Genomic DNA, 19,484 nt, shown 5'->3' on the forward strand with positions numbered 1-19,484 from the left:
CACAGTGTTGGACTGAATAGAACACGCTGTTGGACTGAATAGAACTGGACTGACTATATGTACAGTAGAGTAACTGACTATATGTACTGTAGGCTAACTGACTATCTACTGTAGGGTAACTGACTATCTACTGAAGGGTAACTGACTATATGTACAGTAGAGTAACTGACTGTGTACTGTAGGGTAACTGACTGTGTACTGTAGGGTAACTGACTACCTACTGTAGGGTAACTGACTATATGAACTGTAGGGTAACTGACTGTAGGGTAACTGACTATCTACTGTAGGGTCACTGACTACCTACTGTAGGGTAACTGACTATATGTACTGTAGGGTAACTGACTATCTACTGTAGGGTAACTGACTATATGTACTGTAGGGTAACTGACTATCTACTGTAGGGTAACTGACTATCTACTGTAGGGTACCTGACTATATGAACTGTAGGGTAACTGACTGTAGGGTAACTGACTATAGGGTAACTGTCTACTGTAGGGTAACTGACTGTAGGGTAACTGACTGTAGGGTAACTGACTGTAGGGTAACTAACTATCTACTGTAGGGTAACTAACTATCTACTGTAGGGTAACTGACTATAGGGTAACTGTCTACTGTAGGGTACCTAACTATCTACTGTAGGGTAACTGACTATATGTACTGTCGGCTAACTGACTATCTACTGTAGGGTAACTGACTATTTGTACTGTAGGGTAACTGACTGTGTACTGTAGGGTAACTGACTATCTACTGTAGGGTAACTGACTGTGTACTGTAGGGTAACTGACTGTGTACTGTAGGGTAACTGACTGTGTACTGTAGGGTAACTAACTATCTACTGTAGGGTAACTGACTGTGTATGTAGGGTAACTGGCTATAGGGTAACTGACTATCTACTGTAGGGTAACTGACTATCTACTGTAGGGTAACTGACTATCTACTGTAGGGTAACTGACTATATGTACTGTAGGGTAACTGACTGTGTACTGTAGGGTAACTGACTATCTACTGAAGGGTAACTGACTGTGTACTGTAGGGTAACTGACTATCTACTGTAGGGTAACTGACTATCTACTGTAGGGTAACTGACTATATGTACTGTAGGGTAACTGACTGTGTACTGTAGGGTAACTGACTATCTACTGAAGGGTAACTGACTGTGTACTGTAGGGTAACTGACTATCTACTGTAGGGTAACTGACTATATGTACTGTCGGCTAACTGACTATCTACTGTAGGGTACCTGACTATATGTACTGTAGGGTAACTGACTGTGTACTGTAGGGTAACTGACTATCTACTGAAGGGTAACTGACTGTGTACTGTAGGGTAACTGACTATCTACTGTAGGGTAACTGACTATATGTACTGCCGGCTAACTGACTACCTACTGTAGGGTAACTGACTATATGTACTGTAGGGTAACTGACTATCTACTGTAGGGTAACTAACTATCTACTGTAGGGTCACTAACTATCTACTGTAGGGTCACTGACTGTAGGGTAACTAACTATCTACTGTAGGGTAACTGACTGTAGGGTAACTAACTATCTACTGTAGGGTAACTGACTATCTACTGTAGGGTAACTAACTATCTACTGTAGGGTAACTGACTATCTACTGTAGGGTAACTGTCTACTGTAGGGTAACTGTCTACTGTAGGGTAACTAACTATCTACTGTAGGGTAACTGACTATCTACTGTAGGGTAACTGTCTACTGTAGGGTAACTGTCTACTGTAGGGTAACTAACTATCTACTGTAGGGTAACTGACTATCTACTGTAGGGTAACTGACTATCTACTCTAGGGTAACTGACTATCTACTGTAGGGTAACTGACTATCTACTGTAGGGTAACTGACTATATGTACTGTAGGGTAACTGACTATCTACTGTAGGGTAACTGACTACCTACTGTAGGGTAACTGACTATATGTACTGTACGTTAACTGACTACCTACTGTAGGGTAACTGACTATATGTACTGTAGGGTAACTGACTATCTACTGTAGGGTAACTGACTATCTACTGTAGGGTGACTGACTGTGTACTGTAGGGTAACTGACTGTGTACTGTAGGGTAACTGACTATATTGCAGAGAACTAGCCCAGAGGACCATCTTATACTGTATTTCCATGTCTATGTGTGCTGTAGAGAACTAGCCCAGAGGACCATCTTACACTGTATTTCCATGCTTTTTGCGCCAACACCAAATGGTCAATGTGCCCAGTACAAGATCTGAGCAACAAACAGACAGACAGAGAAAGATAGATGGAAGGAGAGAGACAGACAGAAGGAGACAGACAGAAGGAGACAGACAGAAGGAGAGAGACAGACAGAAGGAGACAGACAGACAGACAGACAGACAGACAGACAGACAGACAGACAGACAGACAGACAGACAGACAGACAGACAGACAGACAGACAGACAGAAGGAGACAGACAGACAGACAGACAGACAGACAGACAGACAGACAGACAGACAGACAGACAGACAGACAGACAGACAGACAGACAGACAGACAGACAGACAGACAGAAGGAGACAGACAGACAGACAGACTGAGAAAGACAGACAGACAGACAGACAGACAGACAGACAGACAGACAGACAGACAGACAGACAGACAGACAGACAGACAGAAGGAGACAGACAGACAGACAGACAGACAGAAGGAGACAGACAGACAGACAGACTGAGAAAGACAGACAGAAGGACGGAGAAAGACAGACAGACATGATTAGTATCTGATCTGGGATCAGGAAGCCATGATTAGTATCTGATCTGGGATCAGGAAGCCATGATTAGTATCTGATCTGGGATCAGGAGGCCATGTTTAGTATCTGATCTGGGATCAGGAGGCCATGATTAGTATCTGATCTGGGATCAGGAAGCCATGATTAGTATCTGATCTGGGATCAGGAAGCCATGATTAGTATCTGATCTGGGCTCAGGAAGCCATGATTAGTATCTGATCTGGGATCAGGAAGCCATGATTAGTATCTGATCTGGGATCAGGAAGCCATGATTAGTATCTGATCTGGGATCAGGAAGCCATGATTAGTATCTGATCTGGGATCAGGAGGATGACCAGTATAGATATGTAATATATGGCCACTCCATCACAGTACATGTCTTTCAAATGGCAATTTAATTCTAAATACACACACACACACACACACACACACAGGATTAGTCATCCTAGATCTGATGCCGATCTGTGGAACATGATGGTTTGGAATGACGTGGAGGATGGAGGGGGTTTTGGCAATGGTGGAGAGGGGAGTCGAGGCGTACTGACTTACCGCTCACGGCGGCCTTGATGTTGGGGTCTTCATCTGCCAGACTGCCTGGCACACCACGTCTCCCTTTGATCTACAGACACGTAATGGAAGGAGAGAGGGGAGAGAGAACAAGGTGGATGATATACAGTGTATTCTGAAAGGACCTTGGGTATCTCCTGCATTCATCTATAAAGCAGGGTGTGTGTGACAGGGGGTTGAAGTGACATGGTCATTGGTTTGTTGCAGCTACATAGCTGTGAGTCTCTGCGTGGTGTCTCTCAATAGACAGTCAGACACGGGTTCCATGCCTGGGTTCTGTGGCTGTTTTGGCCGCATGGGGAGGGGGGGGGGGGGGGGGGGGGGGGTGATACAATTTGTTGTACCATGTTTGAAGCAAGTGTTTATTTGGAAAATGTGTCAAATCAAATTCAACCTTCAATTTGGGGGGGGGGGGGGGGGGGGGGGGGGTCTTTAAAGAGAGTGAATCATTAGACTGTATAACCTGTGCTGAATATTGAAATACATCACTGGGCCGACATACGTAGAGGTCACAATCGTGCTTTGTGTATTTACGGCTGTGTAGATTTATTTTGTTGATGCTTACAGGCATCACCCCCCCCCCCCCCCCCAACAAAATGATACTGTTGTGATATTAAATATGTGCAGTTCAAAGGATTTTTTTTTTGTGGAGCCATTGATGCTTAACTAGACTAAATATGGCATGTCTACACCAGGGACCATGGAATATAGGTCTGGTTTGAGGATGTGATGGTGTTGTCTTCCTACCACTGAGAGCCTGTGACTTTTCTAGCCCTTTCAATGAGAGACATTGTCAGATGGATTGTGGGTCACTTTCTCTGAGGAGACTAAACACCTGTTAAGGATCACAAGGACACTGCTGACAGAAACACAGGGCTCTTGAGACAGAGGGGGGAAATGACTCAAACTTTTTATTTTATTTTATTTTAAAAGATTGAACATGATGTGGAATGCAGCAAAGAACAATATTATCATTGTATTAAAAAAAGGTGCAGTATTAATCGTTATGGTTTTATGTTTGTGTCATTGACAAATTAATGTTGTTACTCAAATAAATTGTATTGTAACACTAAAGAGCACATCCTCTTCAAAACGAAGGGCACACCGAATTTTGACCACAAGCTTTGACTTTGTTGTCACACTTGGAGAAACAGTCTAAGTCCATTTCATTCACCTATCACACGTTCAGTACAAAGATTGTCCAACTACCTTCATGACTATGGTTCAAGCACTTGTGGCGACGACTTAAACTCAAAAGAAGTGTAAAACGAGTCGAATCGTCAAGCTGCCAGACATAATTACTGAAATTAACCAGTACATGAAAATACAATAGTGGCTGAAATATAAACTACAGTAGTGGCTGAACTATAAACTACAGTATAGGACTATAAACTACAGTAAGGAACTATAAACTACAGGAGGGGACTATAAACTACTGCAGGGGACTATAAACTACAGTAGGGGACTATAAACTACAGTAAGGAACGATAAACTACAGTAGGGAACTATAAACTACAGTAGGGAACTATAAACTACAGTAGGGAACTATAAACTACAGTAGGGTCTATAAACTACAGTAGGGACTATAAACTACAGTAGGGAACTATAAACTACTGCAGGGGACTATAAACTACAGTAGGGGACTATAAACTACAGTAAGGAACTATAAACTACAGTAGGGGACTATAAACTACAGTAGGGAACTATAAACTACAGTAGGGGACTATAAACTACAGTAGGGGACTATAAACTACAGCAGGGGACTATAAACTACAGTAGGGGACTATAAACTACAGTAAGGAACTATAAACTACAGTAGGGGACTATAAACTACTGCAGGGGACTATAAACTACAGTAGGGGACTATAAACTACAGTAGGGAACTATAAACTACAGTAGGGTACTATAAACTACAGTAAGGAACTATAAACTACAGTAGGGAACTATAAACTACAGTAGGGAACTATAAACTACAGTAAGGAACTATAAACTACAGTAGAGAACTATAAACTACAGTAGGGAACTATAAACTACAGTAGGGGACTATAAACTACAGTAAGGAACTATAAACTACAGTAAGGCACTATAAACTACAGTAGAGAACTATAAACTACAGTAGGGAACTATAAACTACAGTAGGGGACTATAAACTACAGTAAGGAACTATAAACTACAGTAGGGGACTATAAACTACAGTAGGGAACTATAAACTACAGTAGGGAACTATAAACTACAGTAGGGAACTATAAACTACAGTAGGGAACTATAAACTACAGTAGGGACTATAAACTACAGTAGGGGACTATAAACTACAGTAGGGGACTATAAACTACAGTAGGGAACTATAAACTACAGTAGGGACTATAAACTACAGTAGGGACTATAAACTACAGTAGGGGACTATAAACTACAGTAGGGAACTATAAACTACAGTAGGGACTATAAACTACAGTAGGGAACTATAAACTACAGTAGGGACTATAAACTACAGTAGGGAACTATAAACTACAGTAGGGATCTATAAACTACAGTAGGGGACTATAAACTACAGTAGGGAACTATAAACTACAGTAGGGAACTATAAACTACAGTAGGGACATTGAAGGGTCTGTCTCTTCCCAGACTGCCAGTGTATTTTATTGTTTGGAAATGCAATGGGGCACTGGGGGTATGTGTCAACCGAGAGAAAGTCAGGCAGCGGTAAATGAAATGGGAACATAAACTAGAAACCATTAATTAATTGACAAGCAGATAATTCCCAGTTTATTATTATCAAACAGACTTCATTTGGTTCCCTACCCACAGCACCGACTTGAGAGACTTCTCTTATAGATACAGCCCTTAACAAAATAGATGGCTAAAAGCTTGGTGGGGGTTGAGGGCTAACAACATTTACATGAAAGGAAACCGGTGCAATTTAAAGTGCTGCCCGCATGCACTGACTGAGGTCCAAATTCGACTGAGAATATCAAATTATGTTAAAAAATATATATAATTAAAACATTTAAATAAGTCTTGTTTTTCCTTTTTTGGCAGACCTATATTTCTGACAGCCAACTGTGAGTGACATAGGCCTCCTCTTGTAAGCGAGATGTACTGAATTCCCTCAGCAGTAGGCCAGTAGTGCATCCTATTCCTCGTTCTCCTCGTCCTCTGTTGTTCTTGCCGTTCTGACGAGCTGTTCCATCGTAATGGGGTAGTGATTTCAGGTCTCAGGGAATCCGGGCTCTTTGGTTACAGGTCAGTGAGGTTGGCGAGAGAACGGTTGTGATGGATATGTCAGTGTAATGTAGACCTCTTCTGAGGATCTAACAGAATGAGGATCTCTAAATACCAGACATTCTGTATAGTTAGTTGTTACAAACAGTTTTTTGTGGATTTTACTGTAGAATTCACTATAGTGTTTTTGGCAAGATATTAAAATACTATACACTCGTATTTACAGTTTACTATATAAATACTATAGTATTACTATATTATGTACTGCAGTGTTTATTTGATATAGAAGTGGGGGCATTCTCCTTGAAGAAACCTACTGAGGAAACACGAAAAGAGAAAGTTCTCTATAACCTGCACGGAACACAATAACAGGGTCTATACTTGGCATGTAGGTTTGTCAGTCACGAGTGGTACAAATAAATATGATCATTTACCCATGGGGGGCGGCGCACAGTTAGCCCAGCGTCGTACCGGGTTAGGGGAGGGTTTGGTCGGCAGGGATGTCCTTGTCCCATCGCGGCACTAGCGACTCCTGTGGCGGGCCGAGCGAAATGCACGCTGACACGGTAGCCAGGAGTACGGCGTTTCCTCCGACACATTGGTGCGGCTGGGTTCTGGGTTAAGTGGCCATTGTGTCAAGAAGCAGCGCGGTTTGGTTGGGTTGTGTTTCGGAGGACACACGGCTCTCGACCTTCGCCTCTCCCAAATCCGTACGGGACTTGCAGCGATGAGACAAGACTGTAACTACCAACTGGAAACCACAACAAAGGGTAAAAAATAAATAAAGGTTAGGGTTAAGTTTAGGAGTAAAGTTAAAGGGTTAGGGTAGGGGTTAGCTATAATGGTTAAGGTTAGGGTAGGGGTTAGCTATAATGGTTAAGGTAGGGGTAGGGGTTAGCTATAATGGTTAAGGTTAGGGTAGGGGTTAGCTATAATGGTTAAGGTTAGGGTAGGGGTTAGCTATAATGGTTAAGGTTAGGGTAGGGGTTAGCTATAATGGTTAAGGTAGGGGTAGGGGTTAGCTATAATGGTTAAGGTTAGGGTAGGGGTTAGCTATAATGGTTAAGGTAGGGGTAGGGGTTAGCTATAATGGTTAAGGTTAGGGTAGGGGTTAGCTATAATGGTTAAGGTTAGGGTAGGGGTTAGCTATAATGGTTAAGGTTAGGGTAGGGGTTAGCTATAATGGATAAGGTTAGGGTAAGGGTTAGCTATAATGGTTAAGGTTAGGGTAGGGGTTAGCTATAATGGTTAAGGTTAGGGTTAGGGGAAGGGTTAGCTATAATGGATACGGTTAGGGTTAGGGTAAGGGTTAGCTATAATGGTTAGGGTAAGGGTTAGCTATAATGGTTCATGTTAGGGTTAGGGTTAGCTATAATGGATAAGGTTAGGGTTAGGGTTAGCTATAATGGTTCATGTTAGGGTTAGGGTTAGCTATAATGGATAAGGTTAGGGTTAGGGTTAGCTATAATGGTTCATGTTAGGGTTAGGGTTAGCTATAATGGTTCATGTTAGGGTTAGGGTTAGCTATAATGGTTCATGTTAGGGTTAGGGTTAGCTATAATGGTTCATGTTAGGGTTAGGGTTAGCTATAATGGTTCATGTTAGGGTTAGGGTTAGCTATAATGGTTAAGGTTAGGGTTAGGGTTAGCTATAATGGTTCATGTTAGGGTTAGGGTTAGCTATAATGGTTAGGGTTAGGGTTAGCTATAATGGTTCATGTTAGGGTTAGGGTTAGCTATAATGGTTAGGGTTAGGGTTAGCTATAATGGTTCATGTTAGGGTTAGGGTTAGCTATAATGGTTAAGGTTAGGGTTAGGGTTAGCTATAATGGTTCATGTTAGGGTTAGGGTTAGCTATAATGGTTAGGGTTAGGGTTAGCTATAATGGTTCATGTTAGGGTTAGGGTTAGCTATAATGGTTAAGGTTAGGGTTAGGGTTAGCTATAATGGTTAAGGTTAGGGTTAGGGTTAGCTATAATGGTTCATGTTAGGGTTAGGGTTAGCTATAATGGTTCATGTTAGGGTTAGGGTTAGCTATAATGGTTCATGTTAGGGTTAGGGTTAGCTATAATGGTTCATGTTAGGGTTAGGGTTAGCTATAATGGTTCATGTTAGGGTTAGGGTTAGCTATAATGGTTCATGTTAGGGTTAGGGTTAGCTATAATGGTTCATGTTAGGGTTAGGGTTAGCTATAATGGTTAGGGTAAGGGTTAGCTATAATGGTTAGGGTTAGGGTTAGCTATAATGGTTCATGTTAGGGTTAGGGTTAGCTATAATGGTTAGGGTTAGGGTTAGCTATAATGGTTCATGTTAGGGTTAGGGTTAGCTATAATGGTTAGGGTTAGGGTTAGCTATAATGGTTAAGGTTAGGGTTAGGGTTAGCTAACATGCTAAGTAGTTGCAAAGTATCTAAAAAGTAGTAAGTAGTTGAAAAGTTAAATGCGCCCACTCCGACCAACTCCACTCCTACTTCCGTTTTTTGCATGTCTTATGTAATCATACAAACGTAACATATCATACTAATTTAAGTATCTCGGATTGACACTTACTATGTTAAGTCTTGTCTATGAGACTAGGCTGGAAAGAAAGCAATGGACCAGTTGTCGCTCACAAACTTGATGTTCTTAAAGAGACAGTGTACAATTTTCTATGTAACGCATCTCAACAGGAAATAGTGCTTTTACACAATGTAGCAACTTAATATTCCACAAATGACTTTGTAATCTCGATGACATTTTATATTTTTATAATAAATACATGTATTTACAGGGTTACATATTAGTTTCTAGAGCACAACATGTGCCTGAGAAGTAGCTAGCCTAGAATACATTTCGGTCCCTCATAGGCTACATGTTCCTAAATGTTATGCTGTGCTCTTACCTTTTAAAAGTTGTTTCCACAACCACATCAGGTCGTCACTCGCTGTGTGATTCACCCAGTAGTGATCAATATATATGATTCAAGGCTATTCAAGGCTATCTAGTATGATGGCACAAAAAGCATTCACACTATGCCATTAAAGGGAGATTCTTGCAATTAAACTCAATGACAGGAAGTAAACTAGCATACGTTACCGTACCTGTCGGTTTCTAGTCATTGCGCTAATGCTAGTTAGCATTGGCTCACAAATCTACTTCTAATTTCCTTCCGATTGCACACAGACACATAAAAATTGTTTCCACTAGTATCCAGCAGCTATTGGGGATCCTAATAAATATGAACTACGAAAAGCACCAATGTGAAGGGAACATATGATGTGAAAACTGTAAACAGCTAACAGAATTACATTTTTAAAGAAAATTACACTTAATTTCTACTACTCACTTCAAGTGAGATACAGTATTATATGCCTTTTAAAATGGTGTGTGTGTGTGTGTGTGTGTGTGTGTGTGTGTGTGTGTTGTGTGTGTGTGTGTGTGTGTGTGTTGTGTGTTGTGTGTGTGTGTGTGTGTGTGTGTGTGTGTGTGTGTTTGTGTGCGTTTGCGTTGGTGTGTGTGTGTGTTTGTTTGTGTGTGTGTGTGTGTGTTTGTGTGTGTGTGTGTGTGTGTGTGTGTGTGTGTGTGTGTGTGTGTGTGTGTGTGTGTGTGTGTGTGTTTGTGTGCGTTTGCGTTGGTGTGTGTGTGTGTTTGTTTGTGTGTGTGTGTGTGTGTGTGTGTGTGTGTGTGTGTGTGTGTTGTGTGTTGTGTGTTGTGTGTGTGTGTGTGTGTGTGTGTGTGTGTGTGTGTGTGTGTGTGTGTGTGTGTGTGTGTTTCAGCAATGTCCTTCTGTCCCGAAGGTACAGAGTGATGGGCATGGAGGTTGATTTATATACCCTCTTCTTAATTGATTAGATTTTTTTTTATGGAAGTAAAACACAGTGAAGGGAGAAATGCACACATTGGCATCCTCTGCTGTTGGGGAAGGGAGGTTTTTGTGGGAAAGCAGATTGTATTAGGAGGAGAGAGCCAACACACTCATTAATATCTTGTCTTTATAAGTGATGCACAGTGGAGCTTCTCGAGGGGGGAAAAAAGATCGCTCTTGCTTCTTTAAGAAGCTAGTCAGTTACTTCTTAATGTCAGTCATTAAGGCTGCGTAAACTTTCAATTATATTGGTTTCAAACTGTGTGTAAATACTGACACTCGAAGTGGTGAGTAATTGGAGTAACACACAGAAACCTATCGTGTTAAAAAAAACAGAACAGAGCCATATCTAAGTTATCAGAAAGTTCCCAAAAGACAGTCCGAAAAACAAATTAATTATTTCTCAAAGAGGGAAAGTGAGTGTGTGTATACTAGCATGTGCATGCTGGGATGGGGATGGGGGGGGGGGGATGATCCCACCTGATGATAGTCTCCCCCCAAAGCACACGGTCACAAACAGAGAGAGAGAGAGAGAGAGAGAAGAAAAAGAGTGACAGAAGAAAAAGAGAGAGAAAGAGAGAGAGAGTGATAGAGTGAGAGAAAGAGAGAGAGAAGAGAAAGAGAGAGAGTGATAGAACAAGAGAGAGAGAGTGATAGAGTGAGAGAAAGAGAGAGAAAGAGAGAGAGAAGAAAAAGAGAGAGAGAGAAGAAAGAGAGTGAGAAGAAAAAGAGAGAGAAAGAGAGAGAAAGAGAGAGAGAGAGAGTGATAGAGTGAGAGAAAGAGAGAGAAAGAGAGAGAGAGAGTGATAGAGTGAGAGAAAGAGAGAGAAAGAGAGAGAGAGAGTGATAGAGAAAGAGAGAGAAAGAGAGAGAGAAGAGAAAGAGAGTGATAGAGTGAGAGAAAGAGAGAGAAAGAGAGAGTGATAGAGTGAGAGAAAGAGAGAGAGAAGAGAAAGAGAGAGTGATAGAAAAAGAGAGAGTGAAAGAGTGAGAAAATGAGAGAGTGATCGAGAAGGAGAGAGAGAAGAAAAAGAGAGAGAGAGAGAGTGATAGAGAAAGAGAGAGAGTGATAGAGTGAGAGAAAGAGAGTGATATAGAGAAAGAGTGATTGAGAGAAAGAGAGTGATATAGTGAGAGAAAGAGAGAGTGATAGAAAGAGTGATAGAGAAAGAGAGAGAGCGTGATAGAGAAAGAGAGTGATAGAGAAAGAGAGAGAGAGTGAGAGAAAGAGAGAGTGATATAATGAGAGAAAGAGAGAGTGATAGAGAAAGAGAGAGAGAGTGATAGAGAAAGAGAGAGAGAGTGATAGAGAAAGAGAAAGAGAGTGATATAGAGAAAGAGAGAGAGAGTGAGAGAAAGAGAGAGTGATATAATGAGAGAAAGAGAGAGTGATAGAGAGAGAGAGTGATAGAGAAAGAGAGAGTGATATAGTGAGAGAAAGAGAGAGTGATATAGTGAGAGAAAGAGAGAGTGATAGAGAAAGAGAGTGATATAGAGAAAGAGTGATTGAGAGAGAGAAAGAGTGAGAGAGAGTGCTAGAGTGAGAGAAAGAGAGAGAAAGAGAGAGTGAGAGAAAGAGAGTGATATAGTGAGAGAAAGAGAGAGTGATAGAGAAAGAGAGAGAGAGTGAGAGAAAGAGAGAGTGATATAGTGAGAGAAAGAGAGTGATATAGAGAAAGAGTGAGAGAGAGTGCTAGTGAGAGAAAGAGAGAGTGATATAGAGAAAGAGTGAGAGAGAGTGCTAGAGAGTGATAGAGAGAGAACGCATGGTAGACAATGGCTGCCACTTCCACATCAAACGTGTCGTCATAGCAGTGGAACAGAATCCCCTGTGTCACCATGACACCACTCTGTTGCTCGGCAGGACGAACGATGTCAAAACGGAAGTTGAGCAGCAAAGACACCGATGAGGAGAACAAGGAGGAGGAAGGAAGACACCAGACACCAACAAAATGCCGGTAAACGTGCGGTATAGCGCCGTCGGAGTCAGGACAAGTGGTGGGGTGAGTCACCGTTTCACATCAAAATTTGAGGAAATGAAGTGTGCCCTTCACTAACGGCAAAGGAGATCATCGGAGCCTGCACCGGAGAACTATAAAACTGAGAGGATGGCTTTCCGGTGATCGGGTAGAGTTAGACATTCAAGAAAACAAGAAGGTTGATGATGATGGTGGTTTTATTGTATTGTTTATACACTGTAAGAAAGATGTGCAGGGAGGAGGAGAGTAATCGGGTAGAGGTGTCAAAAAAATACATTTAAGATCCCTTTTAACATCCATAGGTACTGCTCAAACCAGAAACAGACATTACGGGGCAGTTTCCCCCAGTCACAGATTAAACCTAATCTTGGACTAAACAGGATTTTCAATGGAGATTCTCTGAGAAACACGAAGTACTCGGTACTACCAAAGAACGTGATGGTTCGCCTCTACTGCAATATTTGATTCTGCGACACAGTCAAATTGGTCCAGCTGGGTACCCAGAAACCATTTCCTGCTGGTCAGGTCAAGCACCGAACTACACTTCAAACTCCCCAACATCGTCCAGTTTCTAAAGAAGCATAAAACAGAACAGAATAGAATACCTACAACAAAGAATTGCTGACGTCGCTGTATATCTAACACAGCACATGGCATCCTGGTGAGCCGTACTGATATTATCAGGGGATCCCCCCCCATTGTATTGAAATGCTAACAGATAACGTCAGCCTCTGGACTGACCTTTGATTCATATAGCGGTATAGAAGCACTTACAGGGGGAATAGCTGAAGCAGGGTTTGAACCAGCAACCTTGTGGTTAACGGGGCGAGTGCGTCAACACCTACGCTTTAGCACTCTCACACAGGTAGTCTATATGAGGCTGTGACACGTGGTAAACCCATATAACTGTCCCTCATACAGGGAGTCTATATGAGGCTGTGACACGTGGTAAAGCCATAAAACTCCCTCATACAGGGAGTCTATATGAGGCTGTGAGACATGGTAGACCCATAAAACTGTCCCTCATACAGGGAGTCTATATGAGGCTGTGACACGTGGTAAACCCATAAAACTCCCTCATACAGGGAGTCTATATGAGGCTGTGAGACATGGTAAAACCCATAAAACTGTCCCTCATACAGGGAGTCTATATGAGGCTGTGAGACATGGTAAAACCCATAAAACTGTCCCTCATACAGGGAGTCTATATGAGGCTGTGAGACGTGGTAAACCCATAAAACTGTTCCTCATACGGGGAGTCTATATGAGGCTGTGAGACATGGTAAAACCCATAAAACTGTCCCTCATACAGGGAGTCTATATGAGGCTGTGAGACATGGTAAACCCATAAAACTGTCCCTCATACAGGGAGTCTATATGAGGCTGTGAGACGTGGTAAAACCCATAAAACTGTCCCTCATACAGGGAGTCTATATGAGGCTGTGAGACGTGGTAAACCCATAAAACTGTTCCTCTGGTTCAACAACTGCGTTACAATGAAGGGACTGATCTTTAGCGGCAGATGAAAGATGGATGAGGAGGAAGAGGGAGGAAGAGGGGAAGGAAGAGGGATGAATGTGTACTGTGTTCCAGAGTGTCTTTTAGCTCAAATTCCTGCTAACGTGTCAGCCAGAACCTGCCAGTGACTGCCTGTCTCCCAGTATTCAAGATATTAAAGGAGGATGAGGAACAGTGGGATGAACGGAGGGAAGAACTGTGGGAGGACAGACGGACGCATGGAAAGCTGTCTCCTTGTGGATGGGTCTCCATGTGGGTGCTGTCTCCTTGTGGGTGCTGTCTCCTTGTGGATGGGTCTCCATGTGGGTGCTGTCTCCTTGTGGATGGGTCTCCATGTGGGTGCTGTCTCATTGTGGGTGCTGTCTCATTGTGGATCGGTCTCCATGTGGGTGCTGTCTCCTTGTGGATGGGTCTCCATGTGGGTGCTGTCTCCTTGTGGATGGGTCTCCATGTGGGTGCTGTCTCATTGTGGGTGCTGTCTCATTGTGGGTGGGTCTCCATGTGGGTGCTGTCTCATTGTGGGTGCTGTCTCATTGTGGGTGCTGTCTCATTGTGGGTAGGTCTCCATGTGGGTGCTGTCTCATTGTGGGTGCTGTCTCATTGTGGGTGCTGTCTCATAGTGGGTGCTGTCTCCTTGTGGGTGCTGTCTCCATGTGGGTGCTATCTCATTGTGGGTGCTGTCTCCTTGTGGATAGGTCTCCATGTGGGTGCTGTCTCCTTGTGGGTGCTGTCTCATAGTGGGTGCTGTCTCCTTGTGGGTGGGTCTCCATGTGGGTGCTATCTCATTGTGGGTGCTGTCTCCTTGTGGATGGGTCTCCATGTGGGTGCTGTCTCATTGTGGGTGCTGTCTCATAGTGGGTGCTGTCTCCTTGTGGGTGGGTCTCCATGTGGGTGCTATCTCATTGTGGGTGCCGTCTCCTTGTGGATACAGTCTCCTTGTACTGCAGATGTGGACTCCTTATGGATACCGTCTCCTTGTGGATACCGTCTCCTTGTGGATACCGTCTCCTTGTACTGCAGATGTGGACTTCTTGTGGATACCATCTCCTTGTACTGTAGATGCTGACTCCGTGTCGATTCTGGTCTATCTGTGGATGCTGTCTCCCTGTGGATGCTGGCATATCTGCCTGTCAGGGAGTCATTGCGTGCCACGCTCACCGCTCGGCCGAGTGTAACTGAGGCAATGTACCCCATGAAATATTCACCTAAGTTGTCTTTCCTAAAAAATATTTTAAAAAGGGGGGGGACGGGAAAAACCGGTGGTGCGATGGAGAGTTATCCAAATGCACCGTGTCAGGTCTACTTAGGCTTTCATCCAAGAGGGGCGAAGAGGGGAGCGGCAGGGGGTCCATTAAATGTTCATACATTGTAAGCCCCCGCCATGGGGTTTAACTCCACCATTTTAAGCCCCTCCCCAATGGCATTTAACTCCACCATTGTAAGCCCCCGCCATGGGGTTTAACTCCACCAGTTTAAGCCCCCGCCATGGGGTTTACCTCCACCATTTTAAGCCCCCGCCATGGGGTTTAACTCCACCATTTTAAGCCCCCGCCATGGGGTTTAACTCCACCATTTTAAGCCCCCCCCAATGGCATTTAACTCCACCATTTTAAGCCCCCCCAATGGCATTTAACTCCACCATTTTAACCCCCCCCATGGTGCTTAATTCCACCCTTTTAAGCCCCCCCCATGGCGTTTAACTCCACCCTTTTAAGCCACCCCCCCCATGGTGTTTAACTCCATCATTTTAAGCCCCCCCCAATGGCATTTAACTCCACCATTTTAAGCCCCCGCCATGGGGTTTAACTCCACCATTTTAAGCCCCCGCCATGGGGTTTAACTCCACCATTTTAAGCCCCCGCCATGGTGTTTAACTCCACCCTTTTAAGCCCCCCCCCCATGATGTTTAACTCCACCCTTTTAAGCCCCCCCCCCATGGGGTTTAACTCCACCCTTTTAAGGACCCCCATGGTGTTTAACTCCACCCTTTTAAGCCCCCCCCCATGGTGTTTAACTCCACCCTTTTAAGCCCCCCCCCATGATGTTTAACTCCACCCTTTTAAGCCCCCCCCCCATGGTGTTTAACTCCACCCTTTTAAGCCCCCCCCCCATGGTGTTTAATTCCACCCTTTTAAACCCCCCCCCCCCCCATGGTGTTTAACTCCACCCTTTTAAGCCCCCCCCCCCCCCATGGTGTTTAACTCCACCCTTTTAAGCCCCCCCCATGGTGTTTAACTCCACCCTTTTAATCCCCCCCCCCCCCATGACCTTTAACCCCTGCTGTAGAAAGACTCCTGGCTCTCTAAGATATACACTCTAACCCATCCTGTAGCCCTGTTTCTTCTTTAGTTAACACTTTAGTTCATCCTTTAAAGATCGTGTCGCTTTGTCTCACCTTCTTCAGCAGTTTGGCATATACACTTGAGTGTACAAAATATTAGGAACACCTTAATAATTGAGTTGCACCACCACTCCCATTTTGCCCTCAGAACATCATTCATTTGTTTGGGCATGGACTCTACAAGGTGTCGATAATGTTCCACAGGGATGCTGGCCCACAGGGATGCTGGCCCACAGGGATGCTGGCCCACAGGGATGCTGGCTCATGTTGAATCCAATGCTTTCCACAGAAGTGTCCCAGTTGGCTGGATGTCCTTTTGAGTCATGGACCATTCTTGATACACTCAGGAAACTGTTTAATGTGGAAAAACCCCAGCAGCGTTGCAGTTCTTGACGCACTCAAACCGGTGCGCCTTGGCACCTACTGCCAAACCACGTTCAAAGGCACTTAAAATGTTGTCTTGCCCGTTCACCTTCAGAATGGCACACATACACAATCCATGTCTCAATTGTCTCAAGGCTTAACAGTCATTCTTTTAGCTCTCTCCTCTCCTTCATGTACACGGATTGAAGTGACGTCAATGAGGGATCGTAGCTTTCACTGGATCCACCTGGTCAAGTCTGTCATGGAAAGAGCAGGTGTTCCTAATATGTTGTACAGTCATTGCAAATATCAACAAAGTTACAGTAGGTGCATGCTATGCATGGTGTACACTTCTCGTACCCCATGTATAATAAATCATTTCCATTCTGTCATTGGGGAGATTCTCCTCATTTAACAAACCAGTCCTCTAGAGTGTTATCTACAGCTGGTAGCCAGTTAAAAGCCAGTCTTTATGCTCAGCATATAACAATTAGTTACTCTGAAAATCAGATTTTTCTTTTAACCTGATGAATGTGTGAGTTGTAAGAGGTGTGTACTAACGATATCAATAGGTGTGCTGTTCTTTGTAGTTTGTTTGAGTTGCGACATAACCTTATAGTCCCTAAAGTCACGGACCATATCATGAATTGGCTCCCATTCACATAAGACTACACATTGCAGAAAGACTAGAGAGGCCATAGGAACCTTACTTGAGGTAGCCTGAGTCCCTAAAGTCACGGACCATATCATGAATTGGCTCCCATTCACATAAGACTACACATTGCAGAAAGACTAGAGAGGCCATAGGAACCTTACTTGAGGTAGCCTGAGTCCCTAAAGTCACGGACCATATCATGAATTGGCTCCCATTCACATAAGACTACACATTGCAGAAAGACTAGAGAGGCCATAGGAACCTTACTTGAGGTAGCCTGAGTCCCTAAAGTCACGGACCATATCATGAATTGGCTCCCATTCACATAAGACTACACATTGCTGAAAGACTAGAGAGGCCATAGGAACCTTACTTGAGGTAGCCTGAGTCCCTAAAGTCACGGACCATATCATGAATTGGCTCCCATTCACATAAGACTACACATTGCAGAAAGACTAGAGAGGCCATAGGAACCTTACTTGAGGTAGCCTGAGTCCCTAAAGTCACGGACCATATCATGAATTGGCTCCCATTCACATAAGACTACACATTGCAGAAAGACTAGAGAGGCCATAGGAACCTTACTTGAGGTAGCCTGAGTCCCTAAAGTCACGGACCATATCATGAATTGGCTCCCATTCACATAAGACTACACATTGCAGAAAGACTAGAGAGGCCATAGGAACCTTACTTGAGGTAGCCTGAGTCCCTAAAGTCACGGACCATATCATGAATTGGCTCCCATTCACATAAGACTACACATTGCAGAAAGACTAGAGAGGCCATAGGAACCTTACTTGAGGTAGCCTGAGTCCCTAAAGTCACGGACCATATCATGAATTGGCTCCCATTCACATAAGACTACACATTGCAGAAAGACTAGAGAGGCCATAGGAACCTTACTTGAGGTAGCCTGAGTCCCTAAAGTCACGGACCATATCATGAATTGGCTCCCATTCACATAAGACTACACATTGCAGAAAGACTAGAGAGGCCATAGGAACCTTACTTGAGGTAGCCTGAGTCCCTAAAGTCACGGACCATATCATGAATTGGCTCCCATTCACATAAGACTACACATTGCAGAAAGACTAGAGAGGCCATAGGAGAGAGGCAAAATAGTTAGAACTAAGAAACACTACACTTTCTCTGCTCCAAACCATCACAAACTTGGAAGTTTCAAATGAACTTCACTGCCTTTTGAGAGAAAATGAATCTCCCGAATTTCAAAAATATCAGCAACTTCACACAATGTAGTGTCAAGTATACAGTTTAAACAAATACTTTGTCTCTACTTGTGCTGATAGGCAAAGGAGGCCAGATATGTATGGATCTATGCATAATTCAGCCTCCAAAGACAAAGAATGGGAGAGATCCAGGGCAAGAGATAACTTGCATGGAACAAGCGGTGGTTTGGTGGGTTGGTGGGGGGGGGGGGGGGTACAGACACTAAAGTGCCATGATTTCCTATCTTCTCATGATGCAACCGAGCCCGGCACAACTCATAGTGAAGGCTGGTACAACTGCCGCCCACTCCCCTCAGCCCCCTAATGCCACGCTGTACTGCTTTTGATAAGAGGAACTGGGCCAGCTTATAGTCAAAACAAAAAACAAAAAGGGGGTGGTGGGGGGGGGAATAGTCATTATGAATGTTTTCTTTTTAAACAGCGAATCGCTGTGGCTGTTGTCGTGGCAGCCGCCGCCGAGTGAGAACTACTTATGTAGGGCGACGTGGCCTGGAGTATTGCGGGAAGGAGCCATTAGCTGCCGTCGTGCTAGCTGCTCGAGCACAGCACAATTAGAGAACAAAAACAGGCCCACAGTCCCTTAGTATCTGTGTGAAAAGGTCACTTCTGTCAACAATATTATAATCCCCTGTTTTCCTATCAGGATTGTTGATTCACATGCCTGGGAAGAAGAACTGAAGGAAAGGAGGCAGAACAGAGAGGCAGTGACAGGAGCGCCGAGGCGGTGGGTCGGTGTGTTAAATATTACATTATCAAACAGTATAAATATATCTGGATGTGATGGGAGTGACTCATCACATTCTCTCGACTCCAGTTTGGAAACACTAAAAAATATATATATATACTTTTAAATCAAAAGATCACAGGGGGGGGGCATTGATAAAGAAACATCCCTTTCGAAGGTCCTGTATATAAAACGTTAAGTTGTACGGTACTATGGTTATATAAACAGCGCAATAGAGCTTCAATAGAAGATAGATTTTTGCCGAACCTCCGTTT

At 43.6% G+C, this 19,484-nt stretch overlaps 1 protein-coding gene across 5 annotated transcripts in view; it reads right to left on the reverse strand.

Annotated features, from left to right (window-relative positions):
• LOC109897150 (glucosidase 2 subunit beta) overlaps positions 1 to 19,484 on the reverse strand; it is a 293,964-nt gene that overhangs the window by 188,865 nt on the left and 85,615 nt on the right. For all 5 annotated transcript variants that reach the window (XM_031832600.1, XM_031832599.1, XM_031832598.1 and 2 more), the window contains exon 9: positions 3,304 to 3,373. In XM_031832600.1, coding sequence (XP_031688460.1) covers positions 3,304 to 3,373 — 70 coding nt within the window. The remainder of the gene's footprint in view (positions 1 to 3,303; positions 3,374 to 19,484) is intronic.

This window comes from Oncorhynchus kisutch, linkage group LG9 (assembly GCF_002021735.2).
Source record: "Oncorhynchus kisutch isolate 150728-3 linkage group LG9, Okis_V2, whole genome shotgun sequence".
Classification (NCBI taxonomy): Eukaryota; Metazoa; Chordata; class Actinopteri; order Salmoniformes; family Salmonidae; genus Oncorhynchus; species Oncorhynchus kisutch.